The sequence below is a fragment of the Bacillus rossius genome, chromosome 8, assembly GCF_032445375.1.
Source record: "Bacillus rossius redtenbacheri isolate Brsri chromosome 8, Brsri_v3, whole genome shotgun sequence".
Taxonomy (NCBI): Eukaryota; Metazoa; Arthropoda; class Insecta; order Phasmatodea; family Bacillidae; genus Bacillus; species Bacillus rossius.
This window is the reverse complement of record NC_086336.1, coordinates 18,728,859-18,753,465: the sequence shown is the minus strand read 5'-3', so window position 1 is coordinate 18,753,465 and position 24,607 is coordinate 18,728,859. Positions and strand designations below refer to the sequence as shown.

The following is a 24,607-nucleotide window of genomic DNA, read 5'->3' as shown; positions in this document are numbered from 1 at the left end:
AGGTGACCGACGCCAGTCCTGCTGGAGTACCAGCAGCACGAGAGGAGGTGCATCGAGACGGAGACCCAACCAGCGACATCGGAGGAGAGTGATATCTAACCAGCAACATCGGAGGAGAGACAGGGGTTCGGAGAGGTTTTCCACAGCCTCTTGGTATTGTAACGACGCGACGAGGTTTGTTTGCCCCATCCCCGAATTAACAAGAACAGCGAGAAGTTACCTGTCCTATTTTAATGGCAAGATATCTTAAACTATGATGTTTACGATCAAGACCTAATTTGAAACTCGCTAAATCAACTTAATACTACTTAACTACGTAAAGACTTGTAGCTTGTACATACTGGACCTGGTTAACTGACATTGATCAGTAATATGTACGATATCAAAGTTAAAATCTGTTAAAGTCATTAATTGTCTTGAATGTTTAAAGAATAGTCCCAGGTCCAGAAGTCTTGAGACAGTTTGATCTACCGAAAGAGACTGAGCTAGTAAAAACAAAGAAAAGACTAATTTGCCAGTTAAAATGTGTTTCAATAATATTTAAAATATTGACTGATAACCAAACTATTATTCAGTGATACAATTACGTAAAACGTAATTAGTTCTGAAAGACATTTAAGTATAACGGATATTGAAATTTTGTTTAATGAAAAACCTATTTAAACATGAATAATTGTCTCAAAGGTATTTGTATGTTGCTTGCTAATCATTGACTCTGTCACTTTTCATGTTACAGTTGGATATGTTGCAAAAGAGTATTGTCACCCATACAACCATGATTTTGACCCTAGTAAAAAGTTAAATTTTCATTATATTTTATTTTTCCGATTGATAACCATACTTACATATCATGTGTATGTTAAACCAGATAGACAGAAATATTTAGCTTGGATTGTCTTGAAAGAATAATTAGTTTTTATTACACTGAGATCAGCAGTCATAGAGAAGTTAATGCTTTTAAACCCACTACTTATATTTGTTGATTTTAAGGTCAGAATACTTACACCAAAGAGAAGGAGACATACTGCTAAGGAATTATACGACATTTTATTGTTTGGTATTCACACTGAGTCAAACTACACCAGTACATACAACTTGAGAATAATTTATTTTCACTATCAACATAACAAGACATATTTTAGTTAATATTCTGTAGAAGTTAGTAGTTGTGCTACATACACAATCACAGCACTAGTACTTTATAGAGTTTTCACGGCGCCCAACTAGACCACATTTTACATTACAGATATTGGCATTTTAGGAAATATACTCTATAGAGTAATTCTGAAAATACTTATAGAAATTTTGATCACCCAACGGTGGTACACCCTTTTGAAATTTTGGTCGCTCATCCTTGGAGCTGTCTGAAAAATAACAGAAGAAAAGGGAAAATTCTGAAAACACTTCACCGTCAATGTTAACACGAGATTGTACACAAAGTATGTACAAATATGAATTGTGTAATAAAAGGTTGCCATTTTGAGATGCTTGAACATTCACATTTTTACTCGAGAACAAATATTTTAATTTTCAACTCTAAACAATTGTGTATTACTGCAATATTGGGTGGATTTATCGTTTTCCCCTTGTGAGGTAACTAAGTTTTAGTTAATATAAAAAATCGTGAACATTTTGTTTAACAATGTTTCTACTGTAGCTTTAAGCTTGGAACTAAATGTTTGCGGTGCTGACGTCTTGGGTGCGAAAATAAGGCGACTTCTATTTTCTCATCGTTCATTTATGTAAAAATGGTCGCCTTATATTCGGACAACTACGGTATTTACATGGCTGTTTTTTAATTCTCGTGGTGGTTCCAAGAGCTTCTGTTTTTACCAGCTTCCAATGTAATTTCCAAAATATTTATACATTCTTACTTACATAACCGCAATGTATTTTTAAAAGGTTCATTTCAAGAAAAAAACCAAACAAAAATCATCCTACATTAAACCAACTTGTTTCAAAAGCCAGTCGGTAAACACTAAACCATTTCCAAACGAATATAGTTAGCAGGAATGCCAACGACTACTGTATTTTTGATGAACGGTTGCAATCATTTACAAAACCGTTAAAATTAACTGTTTCAAATATTTTATTCAATGATAACCTTTTTATATACTCATTTTGAGTATTGACGTTAATCACGGAGTTTTTCTGGTCATATATGTTTGAAGTACAATGAAATTAATTTCCCATGCTACTCATTATTTTTATCCAAATATTTCCATTGTGGTAACCAAAAGAAAAAACAATAGATAACAATTATTAAATATTATATATGAAATAAAAATTCATGTCCTCAATAACTCTTAAAAATACTAAGTGAACTTTTTTTTGTGGTTTCATTCACAGAAAATATCTTGTATAAACTAAATATATGAAAACCAGCCATTGTTCAGTGTGGTAACATATTAAAAAATATATATATTATGTACAACTATTCGACTTTGAAACTATTCGCATTCTATTCGAAAATTTTACTATTCGATTCGAAAATATTCGACCATCAAAATCCACTATTCGCACACCCCTAGTTTTTGGTCCTGCTATTAGATTCCGAGCGCTTTGTGTAGGTATTTTTTCCGTATAAAACAATATACAGTAAAAGTCCGTTATAACGTAAATTTATAACGGCGCCAAAAGTTTATGTTATAGCAAATTTTCGTTATAGCCGAAATTTAAAAAAAATTCTTTTTTGTAGCATTTTTTAAATATATTATTTACTCACTTGTTTTTACTATGGAAATTCACAACAAAAGTAAAGGAAATATACATAAAACTTACTAAAATAACATTTTTAAGCTATATCAGCACTTGCCGACTGCGAAATATGAGACCGCGTGGCCGTGATAAGGCCGTCACGCACATCGTGGCTAAGCGCACAGCTGTTTGTTTAAATGGAGACGGGCGGGCGGGGTCACGCAAGGTCATGCCGGCCGCTTCCTGTAGCTTTGTCCGCAGCTGGTTTGCTGGAGACGTGCGTTAAGCTGATGATATCGGGTGCATAATTTTAATAATCTCTAATTACGTTGGACAACCTTACAAATTATATAAAATAATTTTTCCAACAATTGTCAGTAACACAAAAATAATCACTCATACAGACCCTTGGAAAATAACACAAAATTCAAAATCACTTTTTAAAAAACCAATCAATTTTCGTTTACCTTGATTTCACTAGACTTTCGGACAAAATAAACGACTGGACCTCTTGGAAGTTCATCAAATCTTTCGTCGTAGCATTTGTATGCTGATAAAAACTACTGATTGTGTCAAGTGACTCCATCAGTGACGTTTTCGACGGAACAGATATGTCACTTTGTTTGTCGTCATTATTGTCATCATCTTCAGACGCCGCTTCGTTTTGATTAGAAAAGACGAGCTCGACAAGTTCCGTGTTCGTCAACTCCCCGCACGCTTACGATGCAAGTGTGAGACGAGTTATGCTCATTTACGGGCTAAAATCGGCGTCATTCTAAATAAGTAATGCTCGCAGCGGGGCCCTGTCTTGCTTTCGTCGCCGCGAGGCAAGCTATGCTCGCTGTGGGGCCCCACCTTGTGCGGTGTTGCCAAGACTGCCACATCATGCGCGTTGTTTCGTTTGCCGGACGCGTGGAATTGTGCAAAGCTGTTTTTCATTTATTAAGGAAATTGTAGATGTTTTCTCATTGTTATAGAGCAAAATTACAGGTGTGTAATCTATCGCTATAGCGAAAATGAGCCCTCGCTGCATTCGTTATTTCCGAAATTTTTATCCTACGCAGCATATGCAAAACTGACGGTGCCGATGGCAATTATCGTTATAGTGGACTTTACGTTATAGACCGTATTCGCTGCAACGGACTTTCACTGTATTTTAAAGTATAAATCTATATTTATTCAAACAATACCACTTACTTTAATTAACAGAAATGCGAAGTTGTCTGATAGTAAATTTTCTTTTAAAGACAATTTTGAACGTTATAACCTTTATCTGTTCGTCTGCATCGCCGCAAAGTACCGCTTATAAAATGTAGCCAGCGCCAGTTGGCATTATTCATGTCTGATTGTTGCTTCCCGTATAGAGCGCTCACACGTAGTCGAATACCGATATTGATATCTCGCTGATTGCATGCAAAGCGCGCTCTATTTCGAGTGCAGAGTTAACTACATTAGATGGCCCGTACTCTTTCGTGGTGTGTACTACGACGATAGTTATGCGTTAGTTCTGGCCACAGAGTTTGTTTTTCTATTTAAAGTTGAAGAATTGTTTTTTGTTGCATGATTCATTATTTTTAATAGTTTGGAGTGCTTTTGTATACTCTCCTTTTTAAATATACGTACTTTCCATGAATGGGTTTTGTTTTTATGAATAACTTTACCTAACAAAAAATATTTTTTTTTCCACATAAAAATTGCACCCCTACTTTTCCAACTCGATTTTAGTATAAAATGTGCAGCGATATGCGATAAAACATGGTAAGTTTACAAAAGAGAATTTATACATGAAACAAATATTCTAATTATGTGTTTAATTAACAATATATAACCAGTAAATAAATATTACAAAACAAAAATATTGTTTTGTTAAAACTTAGAACGAAATGACAACAAAAACCGTGAACAAAATGTGAGATGGAACTAACTTAGGATACTAATAACAATCACCATAGTACACACTAACCATGAAAGAGTGCAGGCTATCAAAAATAGCTTACTCGGCACGAGGCAAAGTGCGTGCGCTGAATGCAATCGGTGAACTATCAATATCAATACTCAAAGATGTGTACACACTCTATACAGACATCACCCTAACCAAACATGATGCCAACCAGCACTGGCTATATTTTAATAAGAGCTACACAGCGGCGACATAGCACATAATTAAAAATTTGTCTGAAAGAGGATTTACCCATCACACAACTTTGTATTCTTGTTAATTAAATAAGTAAACTGTAATTTCCTAACTAATAATGGATTTCAACATTAAAAAAAAAAAGATACAAGAAACGAAAAATTTGATTGTATATGATAGGATTTTCGTATTGTACGAGAACGTCTTATATAAGTTTTACGTAAATAAAAATCAATTTGTACTTTGTATATGAGATGTGAATAGCGGGAAGAAAGTAATTTCTACTATGTAATTTGAGGGAAAGGATAGCTTTACATTCCATGACAAGTAAATGGGAACTAAAGAAGATGATGTTAACTGCGGGAAAACGTAATACCGAGAATGCAAATGCTGAATACCCAAAATTCTCATTCCAAATTTTCCTTTATAAAATACAATTATTCAGATACATTTAGAAAAAATTTACATTATGTTATAGAGTTGTGTCCACAATTTGTGTGCGCTGTAGCGTATATCTGGCAACAGAGCACCCTGAAACAAGAACAGTGCTAACTGCAGAAATCATGCATTGGCAACAGAATAAATGTCCATTAACATGCACACTGCAAACTAAGGATGAGACATGCTTTACAAGCATACACCATGTTCACTCACGTTTAACGTCCGCTCCAGCTTTCCCGAGGAGGTTGAGAAGCAGTACAAGACAAGGTCCTCTCCCACGCAGTATATCCACTCCCCTCTGGGAGACAGCACAGCACACACAAAGTCACCACCCTCCCGTTTACCAGACGAGAATGATCGCACAATCTGCAACAAACAATTAACTCAGTTAATAATGTTTGCATAGAGATGGGTAGGTTGAATCCTTGAACACCATTCAATCTCTCGTATTTGAAAGTTTCAATGAAACATTTTGCAGGAAATGTCATACATTTAATAAAAATTCATCACTGATAACTAACTTTAAAGTTTACTATGTCTATTTGAATTTTTCTTACTTATCCTGTTAATTTAATAGTACATTAAATTTTTGCCAAATTTACAATTATCTACCTGTTATTTTTGACTATATCAACAAATGTGAAACATCTGCATCTCAGGTACTCAGAAGAAATAAACTCTTCTATAAGTAATAACAACCTGAAAGTTGTACACTATTCGAAACAGACTAGTAACCGTGCAGCAGCACGCCAATATAGTTTCTGCGAGAATAATGTGTGGTGGCGAAGTATGTAGAAAAACGAAATAATGTATAAAAATGAATGTGTGAAAGTGATAATGATGTAGGAAAAAAATAAACATATTATTTTTCGGTGGAGGGGACTTTCAAATGTAGGCATTGGCCTCTTTTTAAGGTGAATATGGCACCTTACGCAAAAGCAGGTGACAAAGAAAATGAAACTGACCTGGCCTTGCATGTTCATGATGACGACAGTGTTGGTCCTGTTGCAGACGACGAAGTGCTCTGGGTTCTTGGGCAACAAGTGAATGCTGTTCACGGTAGTGTCTCCCGCACCCAGAGACTTGAAAGTGTTGGTGCACTCGGTCGACTTGATGCTCCACACCTTCACTGACCCGTCAGATGATGCGCTGTGGAGCAAGTGGCAATGTTGAAAAGTTAAGTTATTCAAAGTTGACAAAATATTGGCTGATGTAGAGTTCTAATGTTTACAACAGAACCCTTGTTTTGCATTTCTCAAGAGCCAAAAAACAAAAAATGCAAACAAGCTGAAGTACATATAAATTTCTGTGTTGTCTGGCACAAGCCCTGCTAAAATTGTCCCAAATTAACACCCAAAAACATAAGGTGAGATAATTATGCACTGTAGTCTGAAAAAAAATATTTTCCAACAACACCATGATGTTCTATATCCCATACTTACTTACAACAAACAAATATGAAAATTAATTGCATGATTTGAAACTGACTTTCTTAATCAATTTCAAATGCAATAACATTATATGTTAGATGAGTAGAGAACATAGCTGCAAACTATACACATTAGCTGACCAATGAGGTGGCTGGCACAACCACCAATCTTGCAAAACGCTTGATGTCACTCCACATCTGCAGCTCATCACCTCATATCCAGTTGTACCAACTTTGTTCTCTACAGAGGAAAGGTGGCAAGATCTAATCTAAGATCACTATGAATGTTTTATGTTTATTTTTTTTTGTTATTAAAGTGTAAGTATAAAAGGTCTGCTATTTCTGCTTAATGATCCTTTAGAGATAGATACAACTGAAAAATCCTAGTTTTTTCAATGAATCTCCTAGTGTTTTGAATATACCTATAAGTAGGGCCTGGAAAATTTCGATGTTTTCAGTATGGAAAAAGCGGGTACTTTCAAATTAGAAAAGCGGTGGTTTAAAGTCGGTATTTTCGTTATGCAATGGAAATTTTACCGGTATTTTAAATGTTAAATTGTGCAGTTATTGAATATAATAGTTTACATATTTAATAAACAATCCATGTATACTAGGAATAGACTAATATGCATAAGAACAGCCAATTAAATCCAAAACAGTTACACAAAACAGACACGTTGCTATAGATGTTTGCAACTACAAATTTTTTTTTTTTTTTTTTCGGCTGCCGATGCCACATGCTTAGCCGACTTTAGGTGTTTGTCAATGGAATCTTTTCTTTCCAATGAAACTTTACAGTTGCAAAATTTGCACATCACTGTGCTATTGTCAGTACAATAAAACCCATGTTTCTGATACTGATATGCTCGGTCTCCAGCACTCAAAGTATTATTCCGCATTTTCAAACTAGACAGAAATATGTTGCAACATACTACATACAGGCTGTTACGAAAACAATCAACTAAACTTGGTGCGCAAATAAATATCAGCAGTGGAATGCCACTACGCTGTCGCGGCTCGTGACGTCAACAACAGATGCTGGCACGCATGCCCGCACACTCCCAGTCTCGCTGCGCAGACTAATTTCGTACCTGCAAAATCATTATTTGCTTATTCTCTTGCTATTTACGAAGTTACATAAAATAAACAACTACGGTAAGATAAATTCATTAGCCGCTAACATATGTGTTTAGCTTTACACAAAACAAAACTTCTCACAGTCTGGGAAATGTATGATCTTCGTTAAGGAATCATTCGCTTACTTGAGAAGTTGGCTAACCTGGAAAAACCAGGTTTGTTTTGTTTACATTTTGCTGTATATGACGCAACTTGGATAAATACAAGATATTAGGTTATTCTTTGGCTTTTATATAATATTTTATACACTTTTTGCAAAATACAATAAACGCGTTCTCATATCCGGCCAAGTGTGCACGGTTGTTTAGAATTCGGCATCATTTTTATTTTTCGTAGAGTACAAAAGTTTGAGTTTGCTTGCATTCCATAAATATGGTATTGGCATAATGGAGTGGAGGAACACGGGGTTGCCACTTGAACAAACCCCGGCGCACAAATGAGAAGAAACTTAGTGCAAACTATACCCGAGAACAATTTTGAGCATCAAAACCATACACGAACACGGCTTATGTAAAAATAAGGTAATTATGCTGAAACACAAGACTTGGATTAAAGGATACTTTAACCTTGCGTGAGTATTAGTGATCTCCAAATACAGTAGAATCCCGCTGATGCGACCCCTCACAGTTTCCGGATAAAATGACTTATAAGCGGAATGGTCGCAATAGAGAATTCGGGCCAATTTTTACCCCCCCCCCCCTCTCCCCAAAATATATCCAAATACATAAAAAATCACCTTTGTTCGCATATATTTCATATTCAAATAGTCTATGGTGTACAAAAGACAACTTTTTAAATTCATATTACACCTCTGACTCGCATATCCCGGACAATGGGTTCCGATAAATACTCGCGCTAAGTGAATTTGCGTCACGCGAGTTCGGCTATGCTAGCCGGCTGGTGGTTATTTTCGTTCAAAATGTGGCGAAGGAACTTGTGTGGATCAGGTAGAAAACATTCTGCTATAAACAAAAGATATAAGAACAATGCTATCGTGAAATGGTGTGAGCCTGTGACATGTTTTTGGAGTAGATAATCACAGTGACAGACCGACAGTATGCGCTACCGCCCTTGCTGTCAGCATAGTTTATTTTGACAGCTCAAGCAATTAACTTTTCCACGTCCCTTCACAGTGTAAAAAAAAAAAAAAAAAAAAACACGTTCTAATGCAGATGGAAAAGTAACTATGCAGTAAAATAAATATATTTAATGCCCTGCTAAATTTTTCTATTCAATAAAATTTGAGGTATTAGTGATTTTTCAGCAGAAACTGCTGTGTGACTAATAAACAAATTGTATCATAATAACTTCAACTTATAAAGTATTTATTAACGGCGAAGGACAGTCGTATAAGCCCATAAAAATATTTATTTTACCAAGAATGGACTATACAACCTGGCTTTTGCCGCACGCGGTGTGGGAGAGGAGGAGGATGATGACAGTTTCTCACGCAGAAGGTTGAAATAAGGGAGGGAATGTGTTGAAATGTTAGTTGGAAAAAGGGGGGGGGGGGGGGGGGGGTGTTTTTTCATGGTTTGTGGCTCTGGAAGGGATGAGCCTTGAAGAATTAGCAGGGGTTGGAGAGGTAAGCGTCATGTCACGTATGACGTCAAGCCGCCGCTACCGCCAGCCTAGCCGGACGAGTTTCTTACGCTCTCGCAGAAGCTACCACAGCTGCTTTTCGTGCGGGCGGGTAAGATAACATGACAGCTGAGATGGCTTTTCGTGTGATAGTGGAAGCGCCGACGTGTGTCAAGTTGGCGACCACACATTGGAATTTCATGGTCAAAATTTGTCACAAATTAGTGCTCAATTTGTGCTAATTTGTGCCGTAGAAATCAGAATTTGTGCTGCATTACGTAAAAAGTTATAGCATATATTAAGGTGGTCGCCAACTTGACGTCAAGTTGGCGACCACCCAAGGAAAATATCAATTTTTTGGAATGAATTTTATGTCACATATTAGTGCTCAATTTGTGCTGCCAGAAGCCAAAATTTCGAGCTTATCGCAACGTAAACTAAAAAGTTATAGCCCTTGATATGTTTGAAGCGAATTGACAGCTGGCGACCACACATTGGAATTTCAAGGTCAACATTTGTCACAAATTAGTGCTAAATTTGTGCTAATTTGTGCCGTCGAAATCAGAATTTGTGCTGCATTACGTAAAAAGTTATAGCATACATTAAGGTGGTCGCCAACTTGACGTCAAGTTGGCGACCACCCAAGGAAAATATCAATTTATTGGAATGAATTTTATGTCACAAATTAGTGCTTAATTTGTGCTGCCAAAAGCCAAAATTTCGAGCTTATCGCAACGTAAACTAAAAAGTTATAGCCCTTGAATTGTTTGAAGCGAATTGACAGCACAAATTAGCACAAATTGAGCACTAATTTGTGACAAATTTTGACCTTGAAATTCCAATGTGTGGTCGCCAACTTGACACACGTGACGTGCCGAGCTCAGCTAGACACTGCCACGTGGACAGTCTAGAGGGGTGGTATCTATTTTTAGCCGTCTTTGGTATGCCTGCCTGCTTACAGTACAGCTCTCGCCCAACAAAGTGTAACAGACATGTTTTTCAGCCGATTTTACTCAAATTTTCCACTTTCTCTGCTCAAATTTTCACGGTTTCTCAAAAAACTGTCGTATAAACGGAATGGACGCATCAGAGGGGGGTCGCATCGGCGGGATTCTACTGTAATGGTACTTTTCGGGGATATATTCGCAGTGTAATATAGAAATGTTGTGGTTTTCGCGAATGTACTTACTTTTCGTGTTTTCATGCAAAATTCGCGCGAATTTTCGCAAAATTCGGGATCACAAAAAATTCCAGGCCCTACATATAAGTGAAAATGTGACACTGTATTTGATAAGTTAAGCAAGTTTAATAGTTTTCGAAATAATATCACTTTGGACTGCAATAGTTAATTTATTTTCCCACATTTTATGGTACAAGGACTTAAAAAACAAGGATGTTGAAACACTGTGATGGAGGAACTTACGTTATGATAAGTGTTGGGATAAATTTTCCAAACATGGTTAGTTTAATGATTTCAAAAACAGCTTCTATCCTGAATTGCAGTGTAAAATTGTAATTCTTTACACAGAAAGAAAGTAGGGTTCTGCGAATATTCGAAATTTCTGAATTCGAGTTCGAATTTTTTGATATTCGATTTGTAAATTCGAATCGAATTCATTTTACAATAATTCGACTTGCAAAATCTGGCCCGCGTACACTAATATAAGACATCCCCCTCCCCCGTTTTTAAAAGAAATGTAAATGGACGATTACATCTTCCACTTACAAAAAATCATACATCGATACCCCTTATTTACGTTTTCACGTTATTTGAACAATTTTATTTCTGTCCCGTTTTAACATCATTTGATGTAATGCAATAAATTCCCGTTGTTTACAACGCGCCTATTGCTTTACGCAGTTTACGCCGTTCGTTCTGATAAAACTGCTTACAAACTTAATTAATCCTATTACAAAGTAATCTGATGTGTAAATCATGTTTTAAAGATGTTTTTCAAAGTTAAAAACTTCATCTTTAACGTCTTTGGAGTCGCTTTATACCGCTTATAAAAACGTAAGCAGCGCCAGTTTGGTTGTGTTGATTCCTTTATTCATGTATAGAGCGCGCGCACGTAGTCGAAAATTGATATCGATAGCTCGCAGACTGCATGCACACGCGCGCTCTGTAAATAACCTAGTTAACCCGCACGATCGTTATGAGTATAGTTACAAATCACGATCTTGTTACGGGTTTATTTTTTTTTACGTTGAATAAAATGGTTTTATTGCATCACTCATTAATTTAAATTTTTTAGCTTGCTTTCGCAAAGCCTACTTTTTAAATAAACGTACTTTCCATGAATAGGTTTTGTTTTTATGGATTACTTTTTTTTTTTTCATAATAGTATTCTCCGTTCACTCTGAGTTTTGGAATAAACAAAGCCTCTTGTAAACAAACATTTTCATTGGCTGCCGGCCACCGCGCACATTATTCGTGCGCAAGAAATAGTCCCTTGGTTACGTACCATTTGTAAGTATTTTTACACTACCTTTTTTATAACAATTGTTGTTATATAGCATTATAGCGTTTCACCATTAATATCCAATACAGTTTAATGTGTCAGCAAGTATTTACTTACAATTATGTTAGCAGACGCCGTGTGTACAGTGTACAATTGATGCCCGGCGCAACAGTTGTATTTCGGATTCGCGCGCGCACGGTTTGTTATGGCTGACGCCGGACAAGGGTTTGTAAAGCACAGAACGGGAAAGCCTTTGAAAAGTGCACAGAAAACTATTGTGTTGAATGTTTTTAAAACATATTCAGACAAATATCCGGATAATCGTGTGAACGATATCGCGAGTTTAACAGCGGAATTTACGAGTGTTTCGAAGAGCAGTGTGCTTCGTGCAAGGAAAGAATTACAGGACACTGGGACATTAACAACTCCCGGGAAGAAAAGGAAACTTGAGTATCCTGTTATCAAAACTTGTGATGATTTTGTGTAGACAGCTAGCTATTAGGCGTAAAGTGCATAGTTTTTACTTCGCAAATGAACCACCTACGCTGAAAAAAGTGCTACGGTGCTTCCTGTTATATTACTTCTCCGGTATTTTATTAGCATCGACTGTACTAAAGTTTGTGTGCTGCAACTAGTGCTTGGCACGCAAGATGAATTCAGCCTATCACTTGCTGACACGGCGCAGTGATACGACGGTGTTTGTTTATTTCAAAACTCAGCTAAGAGTGAACCCATGGTCTCACCCCTAATTATAAACTTGATTTTAGAATAAAATGTGCGATGCTTACGCGATAAAAACGGTAAATTTGTTTTTTTCTTTTGTACCACTTCCTTATGTTGTGATATTGTAATTAATATTTTTATCCTTGAAAGTCAAACATGCTATATAAGGTGGCAAGTGAGAGAGTTTTCTCTACAGCAGGCAACATAGTTACCAGCCGCAGAGAATTGTTTTTGCCAGGGGCTAACCCAGGGGGGAGGGGGGGTAAAGGTGTTCAACCCCCCCCCCCCCCCCCCCCAGCTCCAAATCTTTAGTTAATTTCTTATTGATCACTCAAACAAATTTCATATTAAAATTAATAAAAATTTTACCATTACAATATTTAAATTTTAGTACCGAAAACTGCTAAAATAGCACTATTTTACACCTTAAAATCCAAATTTTCCCGGGGGAGGACCCCCGAACCCCCGCTTTAATACAAGTGGGCCATGCTTCTTAACAGCCACCATACACAAATTCTGGCTACGCCACTGGTTGTTGCCGCACCATGTCGATGAACTCACCTTTCTCCATGACAATTTGAAATGATTTACGAAGTGATTTATGTTAGTGTAAGGAAACAGCAGTCACACCGGAAATAATAGCAAATGAGCCGAACAGTCGCATAACACACAAGAACCGAGGTCGGAATTGCAGGGAAAATCACCACAATTTATATGTCTATTAAATAGACATACAATTTTTAATTTTTTTTTTTAATTTTTGAGTACAGTAAGTCCTCTATTTACGTCGTACCGATTTACGTCGTTTCGGATTAACGTCGCTAATGTTTGAGTACTCATGTTTCAATTTAAGTTGTCGCCGATTCACAATAACGTCGTTTACAATGACCGTAAATCTTTATTTTAACCAAAACACCGTATATAATTCGTTTATAATTCTTTGTCTCCTTCGGTAGTTAATTTATGCTATGTAGCGTAAGCTACACGTTCACCGCCTTATCTTATCATACATCATGAGGGACGCTTCCTGCTCTCCGCTGCTCTCCGCGCGGTGATGCAATACTACCAGCCCGCCCGCTCGGCCACCCACGTATCTCGCACGTAGAAGTGTTATCTACTTCCCGCAACGACACAGCATTTTCTCCTACCCCTTTTCGTCCAACTCCTTGGCACTTCAGTAGAGGTGTAAAAGTAACTAAAAAAAGTGTACCCGTATGTATTCGTTACTATAACAATTAGTACTCGTTACTATCGTATCGTTACTCGTTACTTCTGATACCGCATAACATTCTATGTTATGTAACAGCAACGAATCGAGTCGTATTTCGTACGCGTACAGTATGACGTCGCGTAAATAATAATAAATTGAATATAAACAATTAAAAGTATTTGATAATTAACAGCTTTTGTTAACCAAGAAACAATAAAATCTCATTAGAGCAGCTTTATTATAATATCTCTTTTAAGATAAGAACAAAAAACGTGAAAATACGCGATAATAAAAAACAAAAACATACATATTTATAATTTGTAAAAAATACTTTCTTACGTTGTTTCTGTTCCAATCTCAAACTTTGTCTACACACACAATACCTTTAATAAACAGTAAAAAACTTGGACGACGAATTTCCAAATTATACTTTTCTTAATAAACAAACATTGTTTATTGTAACGAATAAGCGCGCGCATGCGTAAAACATACGAAAAATGTGAGTAACGAAATGCATTCGTGTGTAACGTTTTGTTACTCGTTACTAGATGCCGCACCCGTTACTCAGTAACGAATACATACGGTTTGCTACAGGACAGCTCTACACTTCAGTCGCTATGATATCATTGAGTTGGCCGGAGTTTTAAACGTGCCGTTGTTAACTTTATCGTGATTAAATGCGTTTGTAGTAGGCCTACAGTATCAGCTCACTGCAATTTATGATTTTTTCTCCATAAGATGTCTTCCAAACGACTATATATCTGTTTTTATATTTCAATCAATAAAGGTAATAAAGCAGCTGGTTAAATAACCATTCTATAAAGCTGAGAAGTACTAGTTGGACTTGTTTCCCACGCTGTGGGTTGTAATTTGCTGATAAAATTGCCCGTTGTCACGTCTGTATGCCAGCGCTTCCGGCCGACCTTGGGCCGTGGTCGGCCGGTGGCATGAAACATGGCTCATTTTGCGTCGTTTCTATTTACGTCGCGGTTTTCAGGAACGTAACCCCGACGTAAACCGAGGACTTACTGGATCTGGTTGTGCTTCTTCAATATAGTCTCACTTTAATTTTAGTTACTAGATTTAAACTGTGAATTATGTGACAAGTTTTTCAAAGGTGGTATGTTAAAAAATTTTAATGATCTATGATATTTTAATAAATATTCCCAAATTCGATTCGAAAAAAAATTGAAACTTGTGAATTTTTTTGAAATTCGATTCAAACTGAAAAATCACAATTCGCAGATGTCTAAAAGAAACACCAAAATAATTTATTATATACCTAATATTTATTTTGCTTATAACATAAGTACAGCAAAAGGTCTTTAATCAATCAATCTATGGTTCAGCATATTCTATAATCAGTTTAGATTCCTGGCTTTTGACGTTAGGTGGCAGGCAGCATTACTCCATGCATACATTTTCTTGACTAGAACTAGGGATGTACCGATATTGAAAAACCGGTTACCGGTTACGATTAACGATTCACTAAAAAATTAAAATTCAGCCGATGTTCCAAACCGATTAAGAATACTGATTATATTTGCCCAATTATTACATACATAAATTAAAAAAGACAGAAAAGAGGACAACATTGTGATTAAAATTGATGTAATGGAGGCATGGACCATAAGTGTACATACATGTGTATAGAATGCAGACAAAATCATTTTTATTTACATAAATATTTAAGATTTTGGTAAGCTAGCTAAGGAATTGCACATAACATTAATAGCTATAGTTAATAGCTTTTAGATTTTTGTGAAGAAATACAAGCTGATTGACTGTGTGGCTCCACATATTACTTGTAGTGAAAGACATTTTGTTTCCATGTACGCCACCACGCGATATTTTTTGAGAACAATATTTACACACTGCATATTTATCGTCCGGCCCGGATCCTAAAAAAAATATTTCCACACAGCATTGCGACTAGCGTACCCATGATTATTATGCAACATTAAATAGTGAATGCAATGTATAACAGCTCTTAACAAATATTTATTTTGGTAAATGCCAACAAATAGAAAACTTAGCAAAATATACTGTAATATTTGATCAAAGAATTCGTCACTCCGTTTACGTAATGTATGGACGTGCATTAGTGACTAGAAAACAATAAAACAATCTACAGTCGCCGAGTCTTTGCTAACACAGAATTACCAACATTCGAAAAATTAATTTTGGTCGCAAACAGAAATATTCCTACAACCGACCACCAACTATCGCAATCATTAACTTTTATTCCTGGTTAAATATTTGTTGTTAATATACAGTAAAAATAAAAAGTAAAGAAGACTTTCCCGTTATTAAAGCGACTTCAATCGTAATAAAAAATAATAGAAAAAGGTTCACGTATACAACGGAAATTCCGGTGAAGTGAGATAAGTTGACCAAATTGTTTTTATTCATCACATGACGTTCGTAACCTAAACGTAAAATGGAGATCTTGTGATGATGCTGTTCAAATATTATTATTGTGTTTTATACTGTTTTATGTGTTGTATTTTATTACAAGTGGCACTCAAAGCAGTTGTTTGATGCATGGAGCTAACAATAATGGAAATACTAGCCATACATGCTAGAAGAAAATAGTCAATTGAATAAAATAAGAGTATACTTAATTTATTAGACGACAAAGTTTCTGAAACTTTCAGCGCGTGTGTAGGCCTACAGTCTGAACGGTGTATCATGAATTAAACTTAATAGAGTTTACTATTTACCGTTAAAAGAATATATTAGCATCATTGGCATTTTTTTCTTATAATGCTAAGAGATAACTATGATAAATATAATGAGAAAATGTTGACAATTTTGTCTAAATAATCGGTTGAAATATCGCAGATTAAGATTAATTACCGATTCTCTATTATCGGGCGATTACAGTTAATCGGGATTCGAATCGGTACATCCCTAACTAGAACCACACATTTTCATGTAAAATTGGAGACTACCATTTTATTTATGAAATTCCTGACTTTACCTGATCTTTCTCCAAATTCCTACCTATTACTTTCCTTACTGTAAATGAGCATTAGGAATACCAATGAGGCATTTCAAAAGAACTTTTCACAAAGTCACAAACCTGAGTATACTGTGACCATCTGCAGTGAAAACCACTTCGTTCACAAATGAACCGTGGCCTCTGAATTCCTTCAACGTCTTTCCAGACTTCAAACCATGTATTCTGTAAAAACAAAAAACATGAATGTTAAACAAAATCATATTCAATGTAACAATTACTCAAACACAAAGATATTTTTAATATTTTTTATTATGTATGCATGAGCACAGAACAAAAATGCTAACTAGAGTTAACCTTGACATTATCTTTCAAAAATTTAGTTATTAATTAATATATTATTACACATATCTTATCTTCTGAGTTAAGATTACAACTGTTGTACTTGTAAACTTACTAAAGCTACCATGATTTGAACACTCAGTACTAACAATATTTGATTGAAATTAGTGCTGTACCAATTCACATTAGTATATGATAAACTCATGAGGTATGCCATGTTGAGTATTCGTAAGCAAATGAATATTCGTTATTTCAAAGTGTTTTTATTCGAGGTCAGATCAAATATGAATAGTTTTTATTTGTATTTGAAAATTTTAATATTAGCACAGGCCTAACGAAAAGTGAAAAGGGCAATGGTTGATTTTTTTGGGTTATAATACTTTTTTCTTCAGTAATATCGGCCGAAAATTAACAGGTGTATTGTGAATTAGCAGAAATGCCAATTACACTAAATATTGGACGAATTGGCTTCTGCTAATTCATATCGGCACAGCTCTACTTGAAATGATGTACTTGCAAAAAACAGGTAAATCAGGTCACCTATAAACAATGTGTTCATTTCTACTTCAATCTGTGGAACTATAAATAATTTGATATGATACTTCTCAAAAGACCATGGAAAAAAAATTGGTTGTCTGTAGTCGGTTTACGGACGATAGTTTAACGTGACGTCATAACAAAACATTGATGAAATGATTCCACACTTTTATGAATAAAATTGAATCATTTTTTTTAATTATCACTATTTTTTATGGATACAAAGAAGGAGTGAAATGAAATCTACAATTTAATTGATAAATTTTCTTTTATTTGCACTCTGTGCACGTACTCTTGGTACTACACTAATAATAATAATAAGACGACAGACAACTGTTATGCTGGATGGGTGACCCAAACGTAAACAAACACCTCGTTTGTTTACAAACACAGGACTGACTGAATGGTAGATGATATTTGTCAATACACGAGTGCCTAACATTACTTATAATTTTAAAATATTATCAAGGAGACAAACCTGTAATACAAATAAACAATATATGATTTTAAAAGAAATTTTAATAATATTGATGAATTTGAGGCAAAAACAATAACATAACATATTTGACAATGGCTAAAGTTCTCTGAGGCACAATATGACTAGCAAAAATAATAATGTTATTGAAACTGCAGGACGTTACGGAGGGCACCCGGCTCGACAAAAGTCCAATTCAAGTTCAGTCTCTATTGTTGACATCCGACACAACACGTAGATGCCGCCTACACATTCAATAAGGGGGGGGTTTGCTCCGGGCTAAACTCTGTCGGTAGGCTATTTCTACCCCCAGGACCTCTGGGGGGACCGCATACATTTACTATTAGGAGGCACAGTCTCTGCGATAACGTCTCGTAGCTGGAATCACCGCGCAAGATGAGGGGAGTTTGCAGTTCAACAATGGGCTGGCGCCGACTCTAGGCGACCGCGCCTTACCTTGAGAATGCTGCGCTGGCTCCACGGTCTCCAGACTGCGTGAAGGCTGTCCCAGGAAGTGCGTTCAGATGCACCAGTAGGCACCCCACACTTTTAGTCACCAGAGCACTCACACAGGCGAAGTTCCGGCGCGCGCGAAGTCGTTTCCCGGACCGCGGACGCGTTGATGAATTCGATAATTACCGTCCCAAATGTTGATAATACCGAACGTTCAACTTCAAATCGCGATTCCGCAGCCCGGAATCGCGGGTAGCGAAAATTTCTTAAGCGGAGCGATACGTGCTCCGACTCAGTGCAGCGGACCGACTCCCTGAGAAATCGCCAGGAGGCTCTTTTATACTTCCGCCGAGCGTCCCCAGCGGCCTCTCCTATTGGCTCATTTTTAAGTTCAGTCGGTTGCCGATTGCCGCTAATTCTCCTGGCACTGGCGCGCATGCGCCGTCACACTGGCACTTCGAAAGTCGAATATTTACTACTGCCGCCGACCATTGTTGACTAGGTCCCTTCAAACACAGTTTATATTTAATTAAATAAGCCATATTGACAATGTATATTTATATGTGGGCCGTGTATCGGTACACATTTGCCGCTTCCTGTTGCAGTTTAAACTTACGGTCCACTGTCGCACCAAGGAAGTTTTAAGTGTCAACAGTATCATACACAGTTCCACACAACACTTATCTGAGAGAAGGTGGTGAAATCGCCGAAACCCAATAGCACACGACGAACCAGAGTAAGGGATGGCAGCAACCTCCATCAGGGTTTGGAGTGACGGTAAGAACAGCCCGCCAACAGCTGGTGTCGGGGCCTCCAGATGACAGCTGCTACGCCCGGTACAGGATCCAGGGCGTTCCGTGTCTCGTGGCAGCGACAGCTCCCGCTGGACACCGAAGCCGGGGAAGGACTGCCCCTTTCTGCCGCAAACTGCTCCTTGACACACTACCAGTCCAGTAGCACGATATGTTGACCAACGTTCACCAAACTCATGGATAAATTCACTCAAAGTTTATGATGAAGGTGCCATTATTCTCTTGCTCACTCTTCTGTTCTTAATGTTCTAGTCACATTAAGCCTTTTCTAATTTGCCAGTAATAAGAAAAATAAATAAATTGCCTTCCTCTGAACATGGTCTCTGTATACATAACGATTAACCACAATCATAAAAATTATTAATGAAATTGAGTACAGAACCTACAGCTATTACAAGAAAACTTTGCTAGGTATGAATTTACCTGTCTATAGTCTCCATCTCAAATCATAACTTTACTGTACTAAACTTTCATCACTAATTTAAACCTTATATAAAAGTTTACAATATAAAATAACACATAATATTTGGGTAATAAAACAAAATATTTACATGGCCTGTCTGGCGAAACAAATTAACATTTACCCAACATAAAACATAAAATAATCATTAAAGTTTACCTATGTTTACACATAATACAATCCACAAAACAACTGACTGCTACCCTAGACATTAAATACAAACACAAAAATCCTCGTGTATTGACTTCAAGTGAATGAAATGTCATGGGGAGTCACGTGGTCACGAAGCAAAATTCGCTCTCCCGCGAACGTAAACAAAAGAGGGGAACGGGCAGGAGAGGAGAAAACTCCTCCGTCATGCTCCGCCCAGGCGAAAGCCAATGAGCGCGCGGAAGGGGGGGAGAAAACACGTCCCACTTCCCCTCGCGCGGCGAACAGCTGAGGCTAATCGCCTCCCAGACATGCCGGCCACAGCTCGGCACGTAATCCTCCAACGGGAAAAACGGAGTTCACTACACTACGACACAACTCTGAGCTACAACAGAAATGACCACTCACGGGCCACAGAAAAACAAATCTCCCGGAGCGTACCTCACGCTACACAGAGAGAAACACAAGGAAAAGCAAACACAAACGAAGCTGGGCTGGAACACAAAAAAAAACAAACAACGTAGGCACACAACCAAACGTACAGCACTACAGACGAAGTAGAAAACACACAACATTAGAAGGGGTAACACACGCTAACTACACGTAGCACTTATACAGAGACTAGAATCAGGTAAACACAACACTTATGACACACGGTGTTAAAACTTGCTGGCGCTGAAAATGCATTCTTTTTCCTCACTTTTATTACAAAAAAACTCACGCAGCCATTTTATCGCCTTTTTATTTCTTTCTTCTCCTTTCTCACGCATCGATGCACTCGTGACTTGCAGGTTAGACACTAACACACTGCTCACAGGCGGCTAATCAGCTCCTGCGCTGTAAGTAGACACGCAGCGGGAGTGGAATTACACGTCACTCAACTCGCTACAGCACGACGGGCACACACGCCACGGTCGTTCAACGTGTCAATAACCTATCTACAAGATACGAAAAGGCGGGAACACATAGACTTCGCACTTAACGCACACATACACACACTAAGGAAATGCACTAACACCATGAACACCGTTCACAAATGGTCAACAACTGGCTTCTTGTAAGCTCTCAGTTGTGTTATGTTGTATCTCCCGACGACTTCTCCGGTGTCGATGCTAGATAGAGTGTAGCAATTCTCGTTGGTCACATTCGTGACACGAAACGGTCCAGCGTAAAGAAGGCAGAGCTTCTTGGTAATAAATTCCCACTTCTTACTCACTGGTGCTGTTTTCCGTAGTACAAGGTCGCCTACCTGGAAGCCTGCGGGTTGTGATGCCGGCTTCCAGCGCTGTCTCGCGGCCGCTTCAGACGTCAGCTTCGCTCGTACAAATTCATGCACTTCCTCGCAGCTCGGTAAATCGTTCTGCTTCGGTAAACTGTCGACGTTCGGGAGGTAGTTAGGGTCAATAACCTCGGACTGTGCTAGTTTAGCAGGTTATCCTGTCTAGGCAGGCCCTGCTGCGCAGGATGTCCTGCGTCCATTGTTTCCAACCAGCCTTGGCCTTGACCCGCGTTGTAGGTCTGGGTCCGAAAGACTTCAGCAGCTGGGTTGAGTGGCTCGTTGCGGGCAAAATAGCCCTGCTGTGATGACGCTTCTCCCTGCTGCGCCGTGACGTATTGTTGCGCGCTGCCGTCACTTGAGACGCGCTGCAGCGGGACACTACGAGCGGTGTCATTTTGCAGTCTAGTCTTCCCCTGCGTCTGTGCGTTTCTCGTTTCCGCCGGGCCGTGGGTGTCGGCTGTCTGGCGTTGCAGCCCGGAGTTATCGTACTCATTTTCAGAGTGATACCGGCGCCCTCGCTCGCGTGACCTTGACCTACACCGGTCGTCTCGCTGTTGTCGTCGCGCGCTGCGGCTGTCCTCTCCATCGCTGTTATACTTTGACGGTGATGACCACCAGCTGGTTTTCCGTTTGCCGCCTCTACTGCGGCGCTGACGTCCACCCTGTTGTTCTCCGTCGTTCGGCCCGCGTTGTCCGTAGCCTGCGTCACGCTCACAGCGCAACATGTTGACGGGTACCTGGCGGCTGTCTCTTTGCCGATCACGCTGCTGCCAATAATTATTGACCGGCTGCGGCTTCGGCACGAACGGCGCCTTGTCCGTGCTGTCCTGTGCTGGCTGGGTCTTGGTCAGCTTTTCCAGCCGATCTAGCAACAGCAGTTGCTCCCGGAAATCGGCGACGTCACGATACGTCCGTCCAACCAGCTGTTTCTGGTAATGTAATGGCAGCTGTTCCGTGACAGTGGCGTAGAATTCTTCGTCGCTCATAGTGAGGGTCAGGTATCTCGTCTTCTCATATATCTGGGATATGTGAGATTCCAGTGACGAGCCTCGCTTGGGATCGTAGCGCTCCGAGTGCAGTTGCGCCCTTAAGGTGCCTTGTATCCGCAGACTCCAAAATTGTTGAATAAACAACTCACGGAACTGCGCGAAGGATGTCGTGGCAGGGATGATAACCTCCCACCAATAATAAGCATGGGACTTCAGCGCAGTGCTGAGACATTTTAACTTGTCCGAGTCAGTCAGTCCAAATGTCCGTGAATATTCGTCCAATTTATTAAGGAAACGTATTGGGTTCTCCCCAACTTTGCCGGAGAAACTGGGCATCGACTCCGACCAGTGCCTAGCCGGGTGGTGCAGTAGCGCAGCCGAGTCCAACAATGGTGTGCTGAGTGGCGCGCTTGCCGGCGCTGATGCAGAGTCCGGTACCATAGGCTTGGTCATTGCGGTAATTCCCGCAGCTGGCTCTGAGTTACCGCTGCTGTAGGTGACACTGTGATGGGGCGCGCTGCTACACACGGGATTGGAACCCAGGTTAGCCAGGCGCTGCTCCAATTCCTGGAATGGACGGTCAGATGCAATGATTGTTGCCGAGTCCCGCGATGCAGCTGGTCGATCTTGTATTTGCACGGCGCCGCTGGCCAACGCATCGACTCTACTGTGCAAGGTCGCAGCCGATCCTTCAATTACTTCCAGGCGCGACGCGATCTCCTCTCGGAGAACTGCATAGTTTGCCAGGCAGCGATGCTGTAAATCCTGCCGCTCCTGCGCTGCAGACTCAATGCGGCCCTCAACAATGCCTAGCTCCTTAGTGACGTCATCCAGGCGCGACGTGACGACGACCTCATTCTCGACGTGACCAACACAGGTAGTGAGTCCGTCCAGACGGACGCCCATGTCCGTCATGGCCGTGTCCACCCGCGTAGTGATGTCGGCGACGTCCGTCCTAATTTGATTGATACTGTCCGTGACACTGACGTGAACGGCTTCGAGACATACACCCATGTCAGTCATGGCAGTGTCCAGTCGTGCACCCATGTCAGTCGTGGCAGTGTTCAGACGTGCACCCATGTCAGTCGTGGCAGTGTTCAGACGTGCACCCATGTCAGTCGTGGCAGTGTTCAGACGTGTACCCATGTCAGTCGTGGCAGTGTTCAGACGTGTACCCATGTCAGTCATGACAGTGTCTAGACGCTCGCGGACATTTTTATTAATGTCCATGGTAGCTGTGTCTAGACGCGTACTCACGTCCGTCATGGCCCTGTCAAGGCGGGTACTAACACTAACATCAAAATCAGCCACAACACTGTCCAGACGTCCGTTCAAATCGGTACGGACAGCACCTATGTCAATCGCCAGCCTCAAAAGTAGCTGTTCGATCCTGTCCGTCCCCGTAGACGTCGGCTCTGAACCGCTGCTCGGCTCGTCTCTAGACGCATAAGCGGCCGCCAATACATTGTGTACTACCCCGTCATGGTACGCACCGGTGGGTACATATAATGGTTGCACACCCAACAGAATGGTGGAGTTCTCGGCCTCGGGACTCGAACCCGGCGTAGACCTGCCTACAGCCACGTCCGCCGTGTGAACTCCAGCACCGGCTTCCGCCGTACTCATTACCTTAGTCGGTGAACACTCATCTACAGAGGGAGCCGTGTCCGTTTCACTGTCGTGACACAAGTTGTCACCCTGCTCCTGCCCAGATAGCTTGCGGACCTCACGCAACGGTTGATGACGAGACATAGTTCTGGCAAGAAACTGTCACTACTAAAATAATATGTGTACTGGTCACCTCTACTCGAGCCCCACTTGGCGCGACAGATTATGTGCACGTACTCTTGGTACTACACTAATAATAATAAGACGACAGACAACTGTTATGCTGGATGGGTGACCCAAACGTAAACAAACACCTCGTTTGTTTACAAACACAGGACTGACTGAATGGTAGATGATATTTGTCAATACACGAGTGCCTAACATTACTTATAATTTTAAAATATTATCAAGGAGACTAACCTGTAATACAAATAAACAATATATGAATTTAAAAGAAATTTTAATAATATTGATGAATTTGAGGCAAAAACAATAACATAACATATTTGACAATGGCTAAAGTTCTCTGAGGCACAATATGACTAGCAAAAATAATAATGTTATTGAAACTGCAGGACGTTACGGAGGGCACCCGGCTCGACAAAAGTCCAATTCAAGTTCAGTCTCTATTGTTGACATCCGACACAACACGTAGATGCCGCCTACACATTCAATAAGGGGGGGGTTTGCTCCGGGCTAAACTCTGTCGGTAGGCTATTTCTACCC

At 39.4% G+C, this 24,607-nt stretch overlaps 1 protein-coding gene across 3 annotated transcripts in view; it reads right to left on the bottom strand.

Annotated features, from left to right (window-relative positions):
• LOC134535556 (WD40 repeat-containing protein SMU1) overlaps window positions 1-24,607 on the bottom strand; it is a 69,130-nt gene that overhangs the window by 12,174 nt on the left and 32,349 nt on the right. For 2 of the 3 annotated variants that reach the window (XM_063374733.1, XM_063374731.1), the window contains exons 8-10: window positions 16,900-17,001; window positions 6,238-6,421; window positions 5,486-5,638 (exon numbers count right to left, since the gene is read on the bottom strand). In XM_063374733.1, the coding sequence (XP_063230803.1) occupies window positions 5,486-5,638; window positions 6,238-6,421; window positions 16,900-17,001 (439 nt within the window). Of the gene's footprint in view, window positions 1-5,297; window positions 5,363-5,485; window positions 5,639-6,237; window positions 6,422-16,899; window positions 17,002-24,607 lie in introns of all 3 variants that reach the window. The other variant, XM_063374732.1, reaches the window with a different exon arrangement.